The sequence below is a fragment of the Borostomias antarcticus genome (assembly GCF_949987555.1).
Source record: "Borostomias antarcticus genome assembly, chromosome: 1".
Lineage (NCBI taxonomy): Eukaryota > Metazoa > Chordata > Actinopteri > Stomiiformes > Stomiidae > Borostomias > Borostomias antarcticus.
The window spans coordinates 30,475,654-30,493,028 of record NC_140234.1 but is presented as its reverse complement, the minus strand read 5'-3'; the positions used below and the strand labels follow the sequence as shown (position 1 = coordinate 30,493,028).

The following is a 17,375-nucleotide window of genomic DNA, read 5'->3' as shown; positions in this document are numbered from 1 at the left end:
TAGGAGTGCTGCTGTATATATGATTAATGGTGAGCGAACCAGACTCCCAATCAAAACACCTCATTGTTGCTATGGCGTCATGGTAATCATTTTAATCTGCTACACAATTCTTGAAATGAAACCTACAGTATATTACATTACAGTCATTTATCTGCCTATATCTAACATTCTCATTAAATAGACGCATTGTTGAAATGTTCTATCCTGTCTGTCTGATGTTCTATCTGCCTGTCTGTCTGTTGTTCTATCCTGCCTGTCTGTCTGTCTGACTGATGTTCTATCCTGTGTCTGTCTATCTGATGTTCTAACCTGTCTGTCTGTATGTTCTACCCTGTCTGTCTGTATGTCTGATGATCTGACCTGTCTGATGTTTTAACCTGTCTGTCTGATGTTCTATCCTGTCTGTCTGATGTTCTATCCTGTCTGTCTGTCTATCTGTCTGTCTGTCTGTCTGTCTGATGTTCTATTCTGTCTGTCTGTCTATCTGATGTTCTCACCTGTCTGTCTATCTGATCTTCTCACCTGTCTGTCTGTTTGATGGCCTGTCTGTCTGTCTGTCTGATGCTCTAACCTGTCTGTCTGTCTGTCTGATTATCTGACCTGTCTGATGTTCTATTCTGTCTGTCTGTCTGTCTATCTGATGTTCTGACCTGTCTGTCTATCTGATGTTCTCACCTGTCTGTCTATCTGATCTTCTCACCTGTCTGTCTGTTTGATGGCCTGTCTGTCTGTCAGCTCTACTCACAGTCTCAGAGGAAGTGCGCAGTCGCTGCAGCCTGAAACACAGGAAGTCGCTCTTGCTCTCTGACGTCGCCATAGACACCGTTCCCATGGACACCTACTCTGTGCACCACAGTGACCTCAGCTGCAGGTAAAGGGAATATCATCTTTATCGTGCTTTTTCTTTTACTGTTCTGATATCCTTTATCATCGATATCCCTCATAACAGCTGAGGCCCTTTAGAGAGGGCTGAGTGGCATGACTCGCCCTGGTCGTGTGACGTCACCCTCCTCGTCCTCCTCTGCCCTGCAGGACGCTGCAGGAGAGCCAGCCGTGGGCGTCTCCCAAGGCATCGGAGCGCTACCTGATGCCCTGCCACTACCCCCTGGTGGGGCAGGTCAGCCCGCGCACGCGCAAGTCCATGAGTCTGGACATGGGACAGTCCTCCCAGGCCAACACCAAGAAGCTACTAGGTATGGCCGCCATTAGTCTGGAGTCAAGCACCACATAACATGGGCGGAGGGGCGGAGCCAGCGCATTACCTTTCAAATCCAGCTGGATTTGAATAGCCAATCATGTAAAGGGGGAAGAGGGGGGGGGTTCCGGGAAGTATCAAACGGCAATCAGCTTCCCTGCACAGCCCCACTATCTGCACGGGCCAATCATCCTCCCTGCACAAAATCTGAGTGTATTCCCATTGGCTGTCCACGAAAATCCTGGCCTAGAATTAGATAACTCCTTTTGTCAAGCTTCCATCTTCTTTGAGATCTAAGAGTGTCTGGTGTGTGTGTGTGTGTGTGTGTGTGTGTGTGTGTGTGTGTGTGTGTGTGTGTGTGTGTGTGTGTGTGTGTGTGTGTGTGTGTGTGTGTGTGTGTGTGTGTGTGTGTGTGTGTGTGTGTGTGTGTGTGTGTGTGTGTGTGTGTGTGCGTGTGTGTGTGTGTGCGCGCGCGTGCGCGCGTGTGCGCGCGTGTGTGTGTGCGGGTGTGTTCTCAGGCACCAGGAAGAGCTTTGACCACCTGATATCTGACTCCAAAGCACCAAAGAGACCAGAGATGGAGGCCGGCATGACCACGCCCCCCAAGATGAGGCGCGTTGCGGAGAACGATTATGAGATGGGTGCGTGATCCCGGCCTGGGCCTCTGCCAGCTAAGGCTGGTGGTTAACAGACGTGGGGGGGGGGGGTGGTGCTCTACAACTATACATTATGGTTGGCTTCAATTCTACTGGGTTCAGGAATTCAGGAAACTGAGATGTGAAAGAACTGGAAATTGGCCAATCAGGTACATGAGACAGAGTGCTTATGCTGTGATGTTGTAAACGATGTAGAGTGTAACACACACAACCTCACACCCTGTTTTCGACCACTTCCAGAAACCCAAAGAATCAGCAACTCCCACCTGCGTGTGGTGTCCGTGTCCGAGTCCAACGTTCTCCTGGACGAGGAGGTGCTGACCGATACCAAAGTCCAGGCTCTGCTGCTCACTGTGCTGGTGAGAGACCCCCACACTCTGGAACTCTCTCCCTGCCGATGTCTGAAATGCCACCTCTCTGGACACTTTCAAATCCACCCTCAAAACTCATTTAACCACTGCTCACTTCCTCAAAACATGGTCGTGTTCAGTGTAATGTGGTTAGTTAAATTTAGATGAACATCAAAGTACAAGTCATGCACAGCGTGACACGCTTCCTGCTGAATCACATTGAGATAGCTTGGCCATTACGGTTTATAAAACGACAATTAACTTGAGCGAACAACGTTACCTAATTCCATGGAGGCTATATTGGTATATCCCCTGGAATGTACAGACCCATAATCACACAGCAAAATGGTGTTTTGGAATTGTACCATCTAGCTTCTAGCGTTGTTCTGTTAACTACTTCTAATGAAGGGATTGATGGAGTGGCGTCCATTTTGTCTCTAACGTTGGCCGACCTCTGTGCATAGCCTACTCTTTCACTCTGTTAACGGTGCAGTACGAGGTTTGGCTCAGAACCATTTTTATTTGTATTTTTGCAATTCTCATTACATCCCGTCAGCAGTCAATAAATAAAGTGCTCTGGCACTAACATGAACTAAATCCCTAATCTGAGGAAGTTGCAGGGCTGTTGCCAACTTTGGATGGCTTACCGGCCTGTTAAACTGCCTACCTAGCTACAGTACCTACCTACCTACACTACCTACCTACCTACCTACCTACCTACCTACCTACTTACCTACCTACCTACCTACCTACCTACCTACCTACTTACCTACCTACCTACCTACAGTACCTACCTACATTACCTACCTACATTACCTACCTACCTACATTACCTACCTACCTACATTACCTACCTACATTACCTACCTACCTACATTACCTGCCTACATACCTACCTACCTACAGTACCTACCTACATACCTACCGACCTACCTACAGTACCTACCTACAGTACCTACCTACATACCTACCTACATTACCTACCTACATTACCTACCTACCTACATTACCTACCTACCTACATTACCTACCTACCTACATTACCTACCTACAGTACCTACCTACCTACAGTACCTACCTACCTACCTACAGTACCTACCTACCTACCTACCTACAGTACCTACCTACCTACCTACCTACCTAGCGAGTGTAATTTGTTTTCCCTCAGGAGGGGCTTTGGAGGGAGGCCTGAAGGGAGGGCCGGGATTTTGTTGGTTGCATTTTTCAAAAAATGTTTCCTAAATCTAACAGGAAATCACAAACTACATACAGTAGGACCCCACTTATCCAAACCCAACGGGACCGAAGGTCGTTCGTATCTCTGAAATGTCCGGATGACTGAAACTTATGTTAAAATGCACCAAATTCAATAAGTGGTATACTTGTTTCATATAGACTCATAATAGACCAATAAATACCCTAAATTACTTGTGAAAATGCATCAAATTTGCTATCAAATAGCCAACTAAACTCATATAGCCTAGCCTATAATAGGCCTACAGTAGCCTATAATAAAATAACCGAATTTCCACTTGAGTGCGTGCTTTGATCAAATACAGTACTTTATTCTCAAATGAGGCATACGCGGCATCGATAGGCTACTGTATTCGCAGAACAAAATGGTATAGCCTAAAAACAACCCAACATTAGAACAATTAGAGCAAATGATAATCAATAAATAAATAAATGAAATGACAGACAAGTTGTCGTGTCTTAGGCTATTGTAGCCTAAAAGAAAGTCTCTAAAACAACCGATGTAGGCTAACGTGGCCTAGGCTGTAGGCTATTATTTAACAAATACAGTAGGTCTAGTAGTCCAATCTATATGCCCACAACACGTCTGTATTTCTGAAGTCCATTAACTGGGAACGAAAAATGACTCGATGCTCCTCTGCTTCAGGTTGCTGACGCGCTTTCTGGCTACCAAGGAATGCAGCTCTCGCGCAGCAGACTCGTTTGCGTTTTGCGCTCGACATTAGAGTAACAAAGAAATGAAACGTGACAGTAGGCTACAGCCTACAGGCAACATGTAGGTCAACATACAGTTCTGTTTTTTTTTCACAGTAGGATACAGTACTGTAATGAAAATCCCACCAGTAACCAGATAGCAGGCTAAAAATAAAAAAAAGTTTTTTAAGCCTGTCCAGTAGACCGGGAGGTTCGGATCTCTGAAGTTCGGATGAGTGGGGTCCTACTGTACTGCACTTTTAATACTGTTACATGTTTGTTCTGTGTTTTTGTTTTCCAGGCCACCCAGGTCAAATACACCACTGACGACTTCGACCAGAGGATCCTGTACGAGTATTTGGCCGAAGCGAGCGTAGTTTTCCCAAAAGTCTTTCCTGTTGTGTAAGTAAACCGTGTGAGTAGCTGAGGACGATGGTGTGGGGGGTGTCGATTCAGTCTCTGAACGGTATAGAGGAGTGTCTGTGAGTCCGAAAGTGCATACACACACGCACTCACACACACACACACACACACACATTCTGTCATGTGGGGCGGCTGTGGCTTCTATAAGAGCATCAGTTTTAGTGTTTAAGTGAACTAAGATGTCTCAGTTTGAAAATACTGGTGCTTGAGAATATTTGTACTGTGTGTGTGTTAATGTGTGTGTTAATGTGTGTGTGTGTGTTTGTGTGTGTATTTCTCTGTGTGCACCTTGTGCTCCCTGGAATTCAGAATGAGCTCCTTGTTTCCCCAGCCACAACCTGCTGGACTCCAAGATCAACACGCTGCTGTCCATGTGCCAGGATGCTGACCTGCTGAACCCGGTGCACGGCATCGTCCAGAGCGTGGTCTACTACGAGGAGTCTCCCCCACAATACCAGCCCTCCTACCTGCAGAGTAAGAGACACTATACAATACCAGCCCTCCTACCTGCAGAGTAAGAGACACTATACAATACCAGCCCTCCTACCTGCAGAGTAAGAGACACTACAATACCAGCCCTCCTACACAATACCAGCCCTCCTACCTACAGAGTAAGAGACACTACACAATACCAGCCCTCCTACCTGCAGAGTAAGAGACACTACAATACCAGCCCTCCTACCTACAGAGTAAGAGACACTACACAATACCAGCCCTCCTACCTGCAGAGTAAGAGACACTACACAATACCAGCCCTCCTACCTGCAGAGTAAGAGACACTACACAATACCAGCCCTCCTACCTGCAGAGTAAGATACACTACAATACCAGCCCTCCTACCTGCAGAGTAAGATACACTACAATACCAGCCCTCCTACACAATACCAGCCCTCCTACCTACAGACTAAGACACACTCTCTCGTTCCCATCTCACTTTCTTGCACCTTCATTCACTCCCATTGACGTTACACACACATATATATATATATATATATATATATATATATATATACACACACAGGGTGAATGAAGACGAAATTCACTTCCAGAACCTCGCTGTTGATCTCTATGAATGACACTTGAAAGCAAAATTCACTTTGATGGCATGCGATTATGAGAGATTTTGTGTCCCAAATGGAGTTTGTGAGGATAATGTCTGTTAGTAAAATGACATCTGAAACCAATGACGGCACTGACTGGTAACAACATCCCCACCCCTCTCACCCTGCCCCTCCCTCTCTCTCTCTCTCTCTCTCTCTCTCTGTCCTTCTCTCCCCCCCCCCTCTCTCTCTCTCTCTCTCTCTCTCCCCCCCTCTCTCTCTATCTCTCTCTCTCTCTCTCTGTCCTTCTCTCCCCCCCCCCCTCTCTCTCTCTCTCTGTCCTTCTCTCTCTGCCTTTCTCTCTGTCTCTCTCTGTCTTTCTCTCTCTCTATCTTTCTCTCTGTCCTCTGTCCTCTCTCTCTCTCTCTCTGTCCTCTCTCTCTCTCTCTCTCTCTCTCCCCCATCTCTGCCTCATCACCCACTCCTCTCTCCCCTCTGTCTGTCTCTCTCCTTACTTCTCCACCTCCACCTGCCTCTCCCTCTTTCCCTCCTTCGTTCCAATGTGCATCTCTCCTCCTCTCCTCTCCTCTCCTCTCCTCTCTGGTCTCTCCCTCCATCCCTCCGTCTCTCCTCAGGCTTCGGCTTCAACGGACTCTGGCGGTTTGCAGGGCCCTTCTCAAAGGTAGGGTTCACACACACACACCCTAACCACCCCCCTCACACACACACACACACACACACACACACACCCTAACCCCCCCCTCAGACACACACACACACACACACACCCACACCCTAACCACCCCCCTCACACACACACACACACCCTAACCACCCCCCTCACACACACACACACACACACACACCCTAACCCCCCCCCTCAGACACACACACACACACACACACCCTAACCACCCCCACCCCCCTCACACACACACACCCTAACCACCCCCACCCCCCTCACACACACCCACACCCTAACCCCCCCCCCCCCCCCCCCCCTCCCCACACACACTTTCCCAAGGCGGGCCGGACCGACGCTGCGCTGGAGACATTTCAGCCTGCTAAGCAATTACCACCCCTCTCACTGGAGAGGCCTGCCGATTGCCCGGAGATTTATCGAGCATTTTTGCCATCTCCCCCCCCCCCCCACACCCCCCGTCCACTCTCAGGCCAGCTCAGTTTGTCTTTATGACCGCTCGGCTGTGGGCCGGCACCAGGGAGCGAGGACGTGACAGATGTACAGTAGCACCTCCCGGGCCTGGCTGTGTGTGTGTGTCCGGCCCCTGGACCCGGCATGCAGTGGAACGGCTGCTGTAGTGTTTGTTCGCCGTGCCGCGTCCGTGCCGCGTCCGTGCCGTGTTGGATGGACGGAGCTTGGGAAGCGCGTTCAGGCCACGCCCCAGAGCTGCCAATCACTGTCACCTGGGGTTTAGGATCAGCATCTGGTTTTAACATCTTTCTCCCTCTCTCTCTCCTTTTTCTCTCTCTCTCTCTCTCTACCCCCCCTACCCCCCTCTCTCTCTCTCTCTCTCTCTCTCCTTTCTCTCTCTCTCTCTCTCTATCCCCCCCTCTCTCTCCTCTCTCTCTCTCTCTCTCTCTCTCTCCCTCTCTCTCCCCCCTCTCTTTCTCTCTCTCCCTCTCTCTCTCCTTTCTCTCTCTCTCTCCCCCTCCCTATCTCTCTCCCCCCCTCTCTTTCTCTCTATCTCCCTCCCCCCCCCCCTCTCTCTCCATCTCCCTTTCTCCCCCCCCCCTCTCTCTCCATCTCCCTCTCTCCCTCCCTCCCTCCCTCTCTCTCTCTCTCTCCCCTCTCCTCTCTTGACTGTATGTCCATGTTCTCTCTCTCCTGACCCCTCCTGTCCCCCTGTGTGGTCCTCAGCAGAGTCAGATCCCGGACTATGCTGAGTTGATGGTGAAGTTCCTGGACGCCCTGGTGGACAGCTACCTGCCGGGGTCAGAGGAGGAGCGCGGCGAGGAGCAGCTGACCACGCCCACGTCCCCCTACCCCCCCGCCACCCAGAGCCAGCTCAGCATCAACGCCAACCTCAACCTCTCCAACTCCATGACCTCGCTGGCCACCTCGCAACACTCGCCAGGTCAGCACACACACACACACACACACGCGTGGTACACACACACACACACACGATATACACACGCCACACATACACGCACTACACACACACACACATATGCACACGCACCCTACACACACACATACACACACATGTGCACACAGACACGCTACACACACACGCATACACACGGGCTACACATGCACACACATGCGCTACACACACATACACACACACACATGCTACACACACACACACGCACACTCACTGTATGTGTGTACACACACACAGGAAGGCGCGTGTGTAAACAGTATGCAAGCTGATAAATGCCTAAACAAGTAATGACAGTGTATACAGTAGTACCACCACCATGTCCCACTGTACCTGCCCACCCTCCCTGCTTAGAACCACATGTATGTTCTGTACCTGCCCACCCTCCCTGCTTAGAACCACATGTATGTTCTGTACCTGCCCACCCTCCCTGCTTAGAACCACATGTATGTTCTGTACCTGCCCACCCTCCCTGCTTAGAACCACATGTATGTTCTGTACCTGCCCACCCTCCCTGCTTAGAACCACATGCATGTTCTGTACCTGCCCACCCTCCCTGCTTAGAACCACATGTATGTTCTGTACCTGCCCACCCTCCCTGCTTAGAACCACATGCATGTTCTGTACCTGCCCACCCTCCCTGCTTAGAACCACATGTATGTTCTGTACCTGCCCACCCTCCCTGCTTAGAACCACATGCATGTTCTGTACCTGCCCACCCTCCCTGCTTAGAACCACATGCATGTTCTGTACCTGCCCACCCTCCCTGCTTAGAACCACATGCATGTTCTGTACCTGCCCACCCTCCCTGCTTAGAACCACATGCATGTTCTGTACCTGCCCACCCTCCCTGCTTAGAACCACATGCATGTTCTGTACCTGCCCACCCAATACAATACAACACAACATGAACTTTACAATACACCATGAACAATACAATACAATACAACATGAACTATACAATACAATACAACATGAACTATACAATACACCATGAACTATACAATACAATACAACATGAACTATACAATACACCATGAACAATACATTACATCATGTACAATAAAACATGTACAATACAACATGTACAATACACACATACACAGTATCCACCAATGCATTTTTACAGGCACACACATACACAAAGGCATTAACTTATTGCCTGCACTTGTAAGAGTAACTTGACACACACACACTTTATTTATACATGATGGTACAGTACATGTTATGTAACCCTACTCGGTTGAGCGTGCACAGCCCTGTAGTATTTATATCCCCATGCTTGTAATGTAGACGGTTGCGTAGGCGTTGCTGTGATGTGTATTCTCATCCCCTCCCGCCAGCCTGCTCATGAAGGCCCTAATATGTACTTCACGCTAAGTACAGTACACACACGCATGATGGCTGCCGCGCCCATCCTGCGTCCATTTGGCGCATCGTTTCTGCCCGTCTCCCTGGGCACCGAGGGGACGGGGACGCATACGCAACGGGCAATGCCTACAGAAACCGCGGGGGCGGGGTGGGTTTGGGGGGTGGGGGTGTGGGGGGGCAGTTCACCAACCATCCTCTGATGTTCTGCGAGGTGAAAACAGGAAGTGGTGGTAGTACACGAGGGGACAAGTACGCACGGCAGAACCGTCAGCGAGAAAGCGGCATCCATTGAAACCTGCGCAAGAAAGAATGCAAATGAAGTTTAGTTGTGGCTGAGCTGTCTCCTAGTGGACAGAGCTTTAAACTGACCTGTCTCTTAGTGGACAGAGCTTTAAACTGACCTGTCTCCTAGTGGACAGAGCTTTAAACTGACCTGTCTCTTAGTGGACAGAGCTTTAAACTGACCTGTCTCCTAGTGGAGAGAGCTTTAAACTGACCTGTCTCTTAGTGGAGAGAGCTTTAAACTGACCTGTCTCCTAGTGGAGAGAGCTTTAAACTGACCTGTCTCCTAGTGGAGAGAGCTTTAAACTGACCTGTCTCCTAGTGGACAGAGCTTTAAACTGACCTGTCTCCTAGTGGACAGAGCTTTAAACTGACCTGTCTCCTAGTGGACAGAGCTTTAAACTGACCTGTCTCCTAGTGGACAGAGCTTTAAACTGAGCTGCTTCTTAGTGGACGTAGATTCTACACATTCATTTAGACATGAAGTCCACAGTGGAGTATGTGAACAATGGTGCTAGCGTAGCGTTCGTATGTACACATATGACACCGGTGTATATCGAGGCCTTAAAAGCTTCGCCTACCGTAGTAGTCGTAACGTCTTATCTTGCTGCTGTGCACTCGAGCCTTGCCATAGGGCTCTACTGAGACCTTCAGACTAATCTCCCCAAGGTGTTCAAATAACCTGGAAATCAGGGTTGGGCATTGTGGGTAAGTTCAATGTAAATTGGACTTCCATTGTACTCTGGCTCTCAGCGAATGAGGCGAATTTCCATCCATCTTCTTCCCTGACCTGCCCGGGTTTGACCTGCAGCTTGACCTGGTGTTCTGAAGGTCCTTCTGCGAGAGGGAGGCCCTCACCACACCATCAAACATGGCCGACGTTTCTGCCCCCGCATGTGCCTGCCTGTCTCTGACTTCTCTTCACTGCTCAGCTCTAATCCCCTCACTCTCTCCTTCTGCTCTGTCCGTTAACACGCTCCGTCCTCGTCCACGCGGCGGCGGCGGCTAGTTTATAGACGCTCCCCGACCCTCTCCCATCCCGCGCCCTCGGACCCGCCGCCACCGGCCAAACCAGCAGGTTCAAACCCCGGCCATAGAGCCTCCCTGAGCAGTTAACCCTCCTCCAGCCTAGATCACACGCCCGGGTAACTCACCTGTTCATCTCTCTGTGCTCTTCTCATTGTGTATATCCTTGTTGTTGTTGTTGTTGTTGCTGTTGTTGTTTTTTTATTATGTATGTATATGGTTGTTAGCTTGTCCATTAATACATCTCCTTAGGAAATTAGAATATCATAACAATATAATTTGACTAGATATTATATCAGGTTCTGTCTTCCAACAGATAAACCTGGCTAGGTCAAACTAAAAAAATAAACTAAAAATAGTTCTCCATGTAGACCGTACTGTATCTAGTATAACCATGTAAGCTCATTGGAATCTCTCTATTCCGCTCATTCTTGAGATTCCCATGTTGTCATTAAGATTCACCTGCTATCATTCGTTGTCCTGATATTCTCTCTCCAATGTGTTTTCTCTTTCTCCTTTTTTATTTCTCATTACTTTCCCATTCTCTCCCCCCCCCCCCTCTCTGTGTGTGAAGCTTCTCTGCCTTGCTCTAAGTCTGCCGTCTTTGCTCCACACCTCCTCGTCCTCCCAGGTACTCTCCTCCCCCTCCTGACTCTGTAGATGTCAAGCAAGGTCTCGTACGCCTCTGTAGAGGTCAAGCGAGGTCACGTATGCCTCTGTAGAGGTCAAGCGAGGTCACGTACGCCTGTCCACTCCTCACCTTCAGAAGAACGTAACCCCATCTGCAACGTGACTGTTACAGACACCCATAAACAATGATCAGTGTCAAAATCTATATTTTATACAGTCAGTGGTCAGAATAGCAGCTTAAAAGCCGCAATCAATCAGTCATCGATCAATATATAGATCTCTTTAATAAGTGTGTGGCTGTGTCTATTGTATTCTCTGTCAGAGGAGACAGGTGATGTCAAAGATTTTGGATCACCCAGGATACAGGGAGACTACAGAGATTGAGCATGGCGCCATCTACAGGCTACAGTAGCAATGACTCATAGTAGATTTGAGCCTCTGGATCCCATTCTGCTGATGCAGAGCTATGTGCAAATGCTTAAAAACAGTATGCGTGCTACACTGGCTTGGAATGTAAAGATACATGTTATGATATGATATTAAAAGACATTCATTTATTGTATTGGGTCTCTTCTGATGTGCTCTCTCTCTCTCTCTCTCTCTCTCTCTCTCTCTCTCCTTCTCTCTCTCTCCCTCTATCTTCCTCTCTCTCTCCTCTCTCTCCCTCTCTCTCTCTCCCTCCCTCTCTCTTTCTCCCTCCCTCTCTCTCCCTCCCCCCCTCTCTCTCTCCCTCCTTCTCTCTCTCTCCCTCTCCCTCCTTCTCTCCCTCCCCCTCCCTCCCCCTCCCTCCCTCTCTCTCTCTCTCTCTCTCTCTCCTTCTCCCTCTCTTTCTCTCTCCCTCCACCTCTCTCTCCTCTCTCTCCCTCTCTCTCCCTCCCTCTCTCTCTCCCCCCCTTCTCTCTCTCCCTCCTCTCTCTCTCCCTCCCCCTCCCTCTCTCTCTCCCCTTCCCTCCCTCCCTCCTCCTCCTTCTCTCTCCCTCCCCTTCCCTCCCTCTCCAGGCGTGGACAAGGAGAATGTCCAGCTGTCCCCCAGCTCCGCCCTGTCCACCAGCAGCCGCCCGCGCCACGGCTCAGCCAGCCAGGTGCAGAAGCAGCGCAGCGCCGGCAGCTTCAAGAGGCCCAGCATCAAGAAGATCGTCTGAGACGCAGCCAGGAGCGGGGGACAGAGACACGGGCGGCACGGTGCCCCCCGAAGGCCCCTGGCCGACCGACCACTCCAGACACCAGGCTGCACGTCTCTGTCCACGCGCCCTGTCTTCCCCATGGCCCCCTGTCCCCCTGCTGTGGTCTTCGGTCAACACAGCCGTTGACCAACGTGCAACAGTTTGAACAGGCTGGATTTAGTGTAGTTTTTTGGGGTCTGTCAGAAGTGAACGGACCGGAGCTTTCATGGAGGAAGATGTTACTAGTTGCGCTGAAACATGTTGCGAGATTATTATTATTTTATTTTTTTATGTCATATTTTTCACTGCTAGGAAGCGGTGCTGAAACAAACCTCTCTCTAGTTGTAACTTTATGATCTTCAGTTTTATCACTGAAGTTCTCTGAACATACAGCATGAACATAACATGTTATATACATATATGCATATATATATATGAACAGGAGTATGTATACATATATGAACAGGAGTTTGTGACTGTCATATGACTGCGTCATGTACTGACTGTGGGTGACAGCTGCGCTACCTGGCAACGGTGTGACAAGTGTGACTATTTTTTTGGACACACGGGCAGGGGAGACCCCAGGGTTATAGGTCAGAGGGTCAGGGGGGGTGTGAGGTGGCTCAGTCTGGTCGGCCATGTTGGAGCAACGCAGAGACGCTGTTAGAAGGGGCCAGGAACTGACACCAGTGAGGTCCGCACGCCTCTTTCCTCTCAGTGGCGGCCATCTCCAACACACAGTTTGGGGGGTTCCTTCCCACCACCTCCCCCGCCCCTCCAGCACACAGTCCCACCACCCCTGGACGAGGGACCAGCTGACCAAGGCCCGGGCGCTCCAGTCCTTCACACAACCTTAAGTCCACCATCTTGAGTTCTGCATTGGGATGAGCGCGACGTTTTAATTCTTCCCAGATGTGTACATAATATACATAGAAAGGTGTTATATAGTATCCCTCACACTAATTAAGATGTCTCTCACACATTGATGTTTTATTCATGGTGTGCCTTTGTCAGGGTTTTCCGATCTGTATATAAATTGTAAAATAGTGAAAAGAGAACAGGTACTAATTATAGAAACGTTATCTAATGATCGTCAGATATACAATCATCAATCCCCTGTTGCCTGAAAGTATTTATCCTGTAGAGCTACTTGGCCCTTATGAATTATGAAGAAGGTATCCTTTTGAAACCCTTGACATGTATGAATCACAGAACACTAGAGGGACAGAGCAAACTTGTAAATAGTGAAAAGCCTTTATTTGATTGTTTTGAATCATGTTTTCTGTGCACAGATGTTTGATTTGTTTACAGTCAAGAATGATAAGCAAACAAATCCTATAACCTATATTAACAACTACATGACGATCTGAAATTATATTTATCAGCTCATGATCATGGTTCTTGTTCGGTTTGATAGAGCCAATCAAACTGATATGTTGTCCTGGTGCCATAACATGTCAATGCTCTTGTGATCCCTGTTCACCTGGTGGTCTGTCTGTCGACCTACCTACTGTACATTATCTATCTATCTCATCTATCTAATCTATCTATCTAATCTATCTCACCTATCTCACCCCACCCACCTTGAGTTGAAGTGTTATTTTTCCATTATGGCCCATGTAAAGACAAAGAGAATAGCAATGACCTTCTTTAGACGCTGTAGACGTGACCTACATGGCTACTGTCACCCAGCAACACCAGACTCTTACTAAACATAAAGTGGGTGTCGTTAGGAGGACGGGATCTGGGACCCAGAAGCCCTTGCAGCGGGACCAGGGGCACGGCACCAAAGACTAGCTTGCACTAATGGACAGGAAAGAAAACCAACGCGCTGCAGGTGAAGAGTTCACGCTGCACCCCGTCTCTGATCTCTGTCGGTGGTTAAATGTATGCGTGTGTGTGTATATGTGTGTGTATATGTGTGTGTGTCTGTGTGTGTGTGTGTGTCATGTACGACAGTTCCCTCCCGTCGGATTGCATTGCTCCTTTGTCCGCTCCATGCCCTGTTTAAATGACATCGTGGCCAATCGGACGTCCCCCCCAGAGCGCAGTGCATTTTGCACCACTCTAGAATGTGTTCGCAGGGTTCTCATGCGCTCCATCCCTAACATACACCAGTATGCATGGGTGTGGAAGTGACACTCTTACAGTATTTTAACATTTGGTTTGCCCTCATTTTTGATTCTTAGAGCTTGGGCATACAGTATAAACAACCTCTTGATTCAAGTTTAGGTATGGAAAACCAGTTTCACTAAAAAGGCCGTTTTTATTGATGTACAGTATTCAATACATACATTTGGTTGAGGATTTTCTTAATCTTTTAATGGAGTCTGTCGAAATTAATTTTTGGGGATGTCCACTGAGTGTAACCATCAAACGTGCATGTTGGATAGCAAGATAATGAACAGGCTTCCTCCATGGAAACATGATGGATAGCAGGGGAATGAAAGGCTTTCTCAATGGAAAGGGCCCTAACACACACACACGGCTTTGAATGATGCTGACCTCTTAGTTGTGATGTCTTTATGGTGCGACATCATCCCATACTGTACCTAACAGTGTAAAAAGAGAATTAAAATTCCTCAGAACAGTGGAGAGACCGCAAGCACAGTTATCAAAGCAACCAAAGTCCTGACAGAACAATGTTGTAACCAGTATTCCCCAACAACTGTCTCTTCAGAGCAAATACCCTCGGGCTAAATCAATAGCCTGGGCCAAATCAGTTCAATGTGACAGTCACAAAAGGTCAGATGGCTTGTAATACACAGATTTAACACAATTATTTGGGGATTTTTTATCCTGTTATAATGATTGTGTTGGTTTATGCAACATTCTGATTGCTTTTCCCTACTGACCATTCATGAAATCATTTGCTTGCTTAAAGCAATTGTGTTACATGCATCACACGGTTCAGTATTTAGACTGACCTTAGAATTGTGTCCAAAAACATCTAATGGCACATAGCTGTCGTAGTGCCCGAAGTCAAGAGTGCTAGTAATGTGACTTCCAGTGGACATACTTTGCCAAATCACGCATCAAGAGCATGTATCATTGTGCTTATGATGACGTTGGGACACCACAAGTGAAGAGATCTGTAGACAAAAGTACTTCAGAAGGGAATCAAACGAGCTGTAGCTGTAATCAGAAACATGGCTGATCCTCATGTTCTGGGATCGAGGCTCATCTTTCAGAGTGCACTGAGTGATTAGGATGCATGCAGAGTGCCCAGAGCCTCTTAAAACCAGTGATTGACTTGCACTATTTTGAATTACAGTCAAGGGTTTTGTGAAGATGAAAGAGCCTCCAACATGGCATGTTTTATTTGATGTTATGCAAAATCTAAATTGTCTCTGGAGTGATGGTCAGATTTTTTTTGATTTTTTTTTAAGCGGTTGTGTCACTGTAAATATTTTATGTACAATTTTGAAAAGGTGTATTTACCACACTGTACATAAGTGTGATATTGTATCATTTTGCTTTTTTGTAAAGCAGCTAGTTGCTGTATAATGTATAACATACACATTTAATTATTCCAGTGTTAGTAATAAAAGTTTATCTCCACTCCTGCATGAGACTATATTGTTCACAACTAAATTTAAAGTTACTGTACAGAACAGTTGCTACTGTAACTATATTTTTTCATATGAATATATATATATATATATATACACATACACATATTAACACGACTGTTAAAAAAGGGACATGCCCATTTTCAGAACACCAACTGTTTTTTAATAACCTGATATTTCAAATCCTTTCTTTTATAATCAACCCTTTCAATCAGTGTACTTCTAGTTATTTACATAAGCTCATGGCTCTTCTGCTTTGATAGTTGAATCTTGTTACTGCCACTGCATGCCCTTGTACACTTTAGAGAAGTGAATAAGAGTAAGAAAAGTGCCCTAGAGAATCTAGTTTATCCCAGGGTGAGATGTCCAACATCGATCCCTGCATCGGTGTAGCGAGGTGGTTTGGGGTCATCTGGGTGGCCCCACAGATGTCTGGTAGGCGACAGAATCTGTTTCATACATGGACGCTGGTGCAGCAGTGTGACGTTTTTCCCCTGGATTAGGCACAGGGTCTCCCGTGAAGTACGACAGGGGTGTTTCTGTTTGATGAGAGCAGTAGGGACTGTGTCATTAGGTCACTTAAACCTGATTTGTTTATTTATTTTTTTAAATATGGTAATCGCAGACATTTGAATACCTCCTTTTCACATAGCTGCACTGCTGATGTTCTTTTTTTTTTTAATCATTTCATATTTACATATTTAAAGGAGTAGTAAAGGGGAAAATCATGTTTAGCCCTGTTTTAAGGTTACTTGTGATCATATACAATGGTTCAGATCAAAAAGTTGACAAAACTAGAACTTTTGAGAAAGTCTGATAATTGCTCTACCACCGTTTTGTATATGATCATACCACCGTTTTGTATATGATCATAAGTAACCTTAAAACAGGACTAAACATGATTTTTCCCTTTACTACACCTTTAACTAAAAGAGTATTATAACGATGAGGATTGTTGCAACTCGGTGCATCCACCCCTTGTGAACCTCTTCAGTGGAAGATAGATGGATATGAACTTTAATCATCTCCGTAGGAGGAAATTTGCATCAACATGCTGCTCTGGTACTGTTGATAAAAGTCTGCAAACATTACTCCCCCGTTCATGACCAGAGGAGGGTGTTCGTGGTGCGGGTGTAGGCTAGCCGAGGAGGAGGTGTTCGTGGTGCGGGTGTAGGCTAGCCGAGGAGGAGGTGTTCGTGGTGCGGGTGTAGGCTAGCCGAGGAGGAGGAGGTGTTCGTGGTGCGGGTGTAGGCTAGCCGAGGAGGAGGAGGTGTTCGTGGTGCGGGTGTAGGCTAGCCCAACGGAGCCGGTTCCTTTGTTGTTTTTGGTTGTCCCTCGTGCAGGGGAATTAAAATGACCCAGTCAGATACAGTTGTTATCTTGTCATACACACAACGCAGAGTGAAGCACCTTATGGCAATAGGGAATTGGTAGGCTACTTATAGGGAATTAAAGGGGCAATATACTCAATGTAGGCTACTTATTGATGATTTGCATCTGCATAGGCTACAATATAAAATGGTTGGGAGTATGGCCAGTCAAGAGCCATTCAAAACCTACCTAACATACATTGACAAAAGAATGATCAGTTACT

The 17,375-nt window shown here is 47.5% G+C and overlaps 1 protein-coding gene across 2 annotated transcripts in view; it reads left to right on the top strand.

Annotated features, from left to right (window-relative positions):
- The window catches only part of nf1a (neurofibromin 1a), a gene marked incomplete at its 5' end in the record, with an annotated part of 88,684 nt that extends 76,365 nt beyond the window's left edge, over positions 1 to 12,319 (top strand). The window contains 10 exons of one of the 2 annotated variants that reach the window (XM_084443526.1): positions 736 to 871; positions 1,033 to 1,193; positions 1,714 to 1,836; positions 2,092 to 2,210; positions 4,450 to 4,550; positions 4,903 to 5,045; positions 6,247 to 6,293; positions 7,491 to 7,707; positions 10,991 to 11,047; positions 12,046 to 12,319. In XM_084443526.1, coding sequence (XP_084299652.1) covers positions 736 to 871; positions 1,033 to 1,193; positions 1,714 to 1,836; positions 2,092 to 2,210; positions 4,450 to 4,550; positions 4,903 to 5,045; positions 6,247 to 6,293; positions 7,491 to 7,707; positions 10,991 to 11,047; positions 12,046 to 12,188 — 1,247 coding nt within the window. In that variant the 3' untranslated portion in view covers positions 12,189 to 12,319. The remainder of the gene's footprint in view (positions 1 to 735; positions 872 to 1,032; positions 1,194 to 1,713; positions 1,837 to 2,091; positions 2,211 to 4,449; positions 4,551 to 4,902; positions 5,046 to 6,246; positions 6,294 to 7,490; positions 7,708 to 10,990; positions 11,048 to 12,045) is intronic. The other variant, XM_084443525.1, reaches the window with a different exon arrangement.
- Positions 12,320 to 17,375: the final 5,056 nt, after the last annotated feature.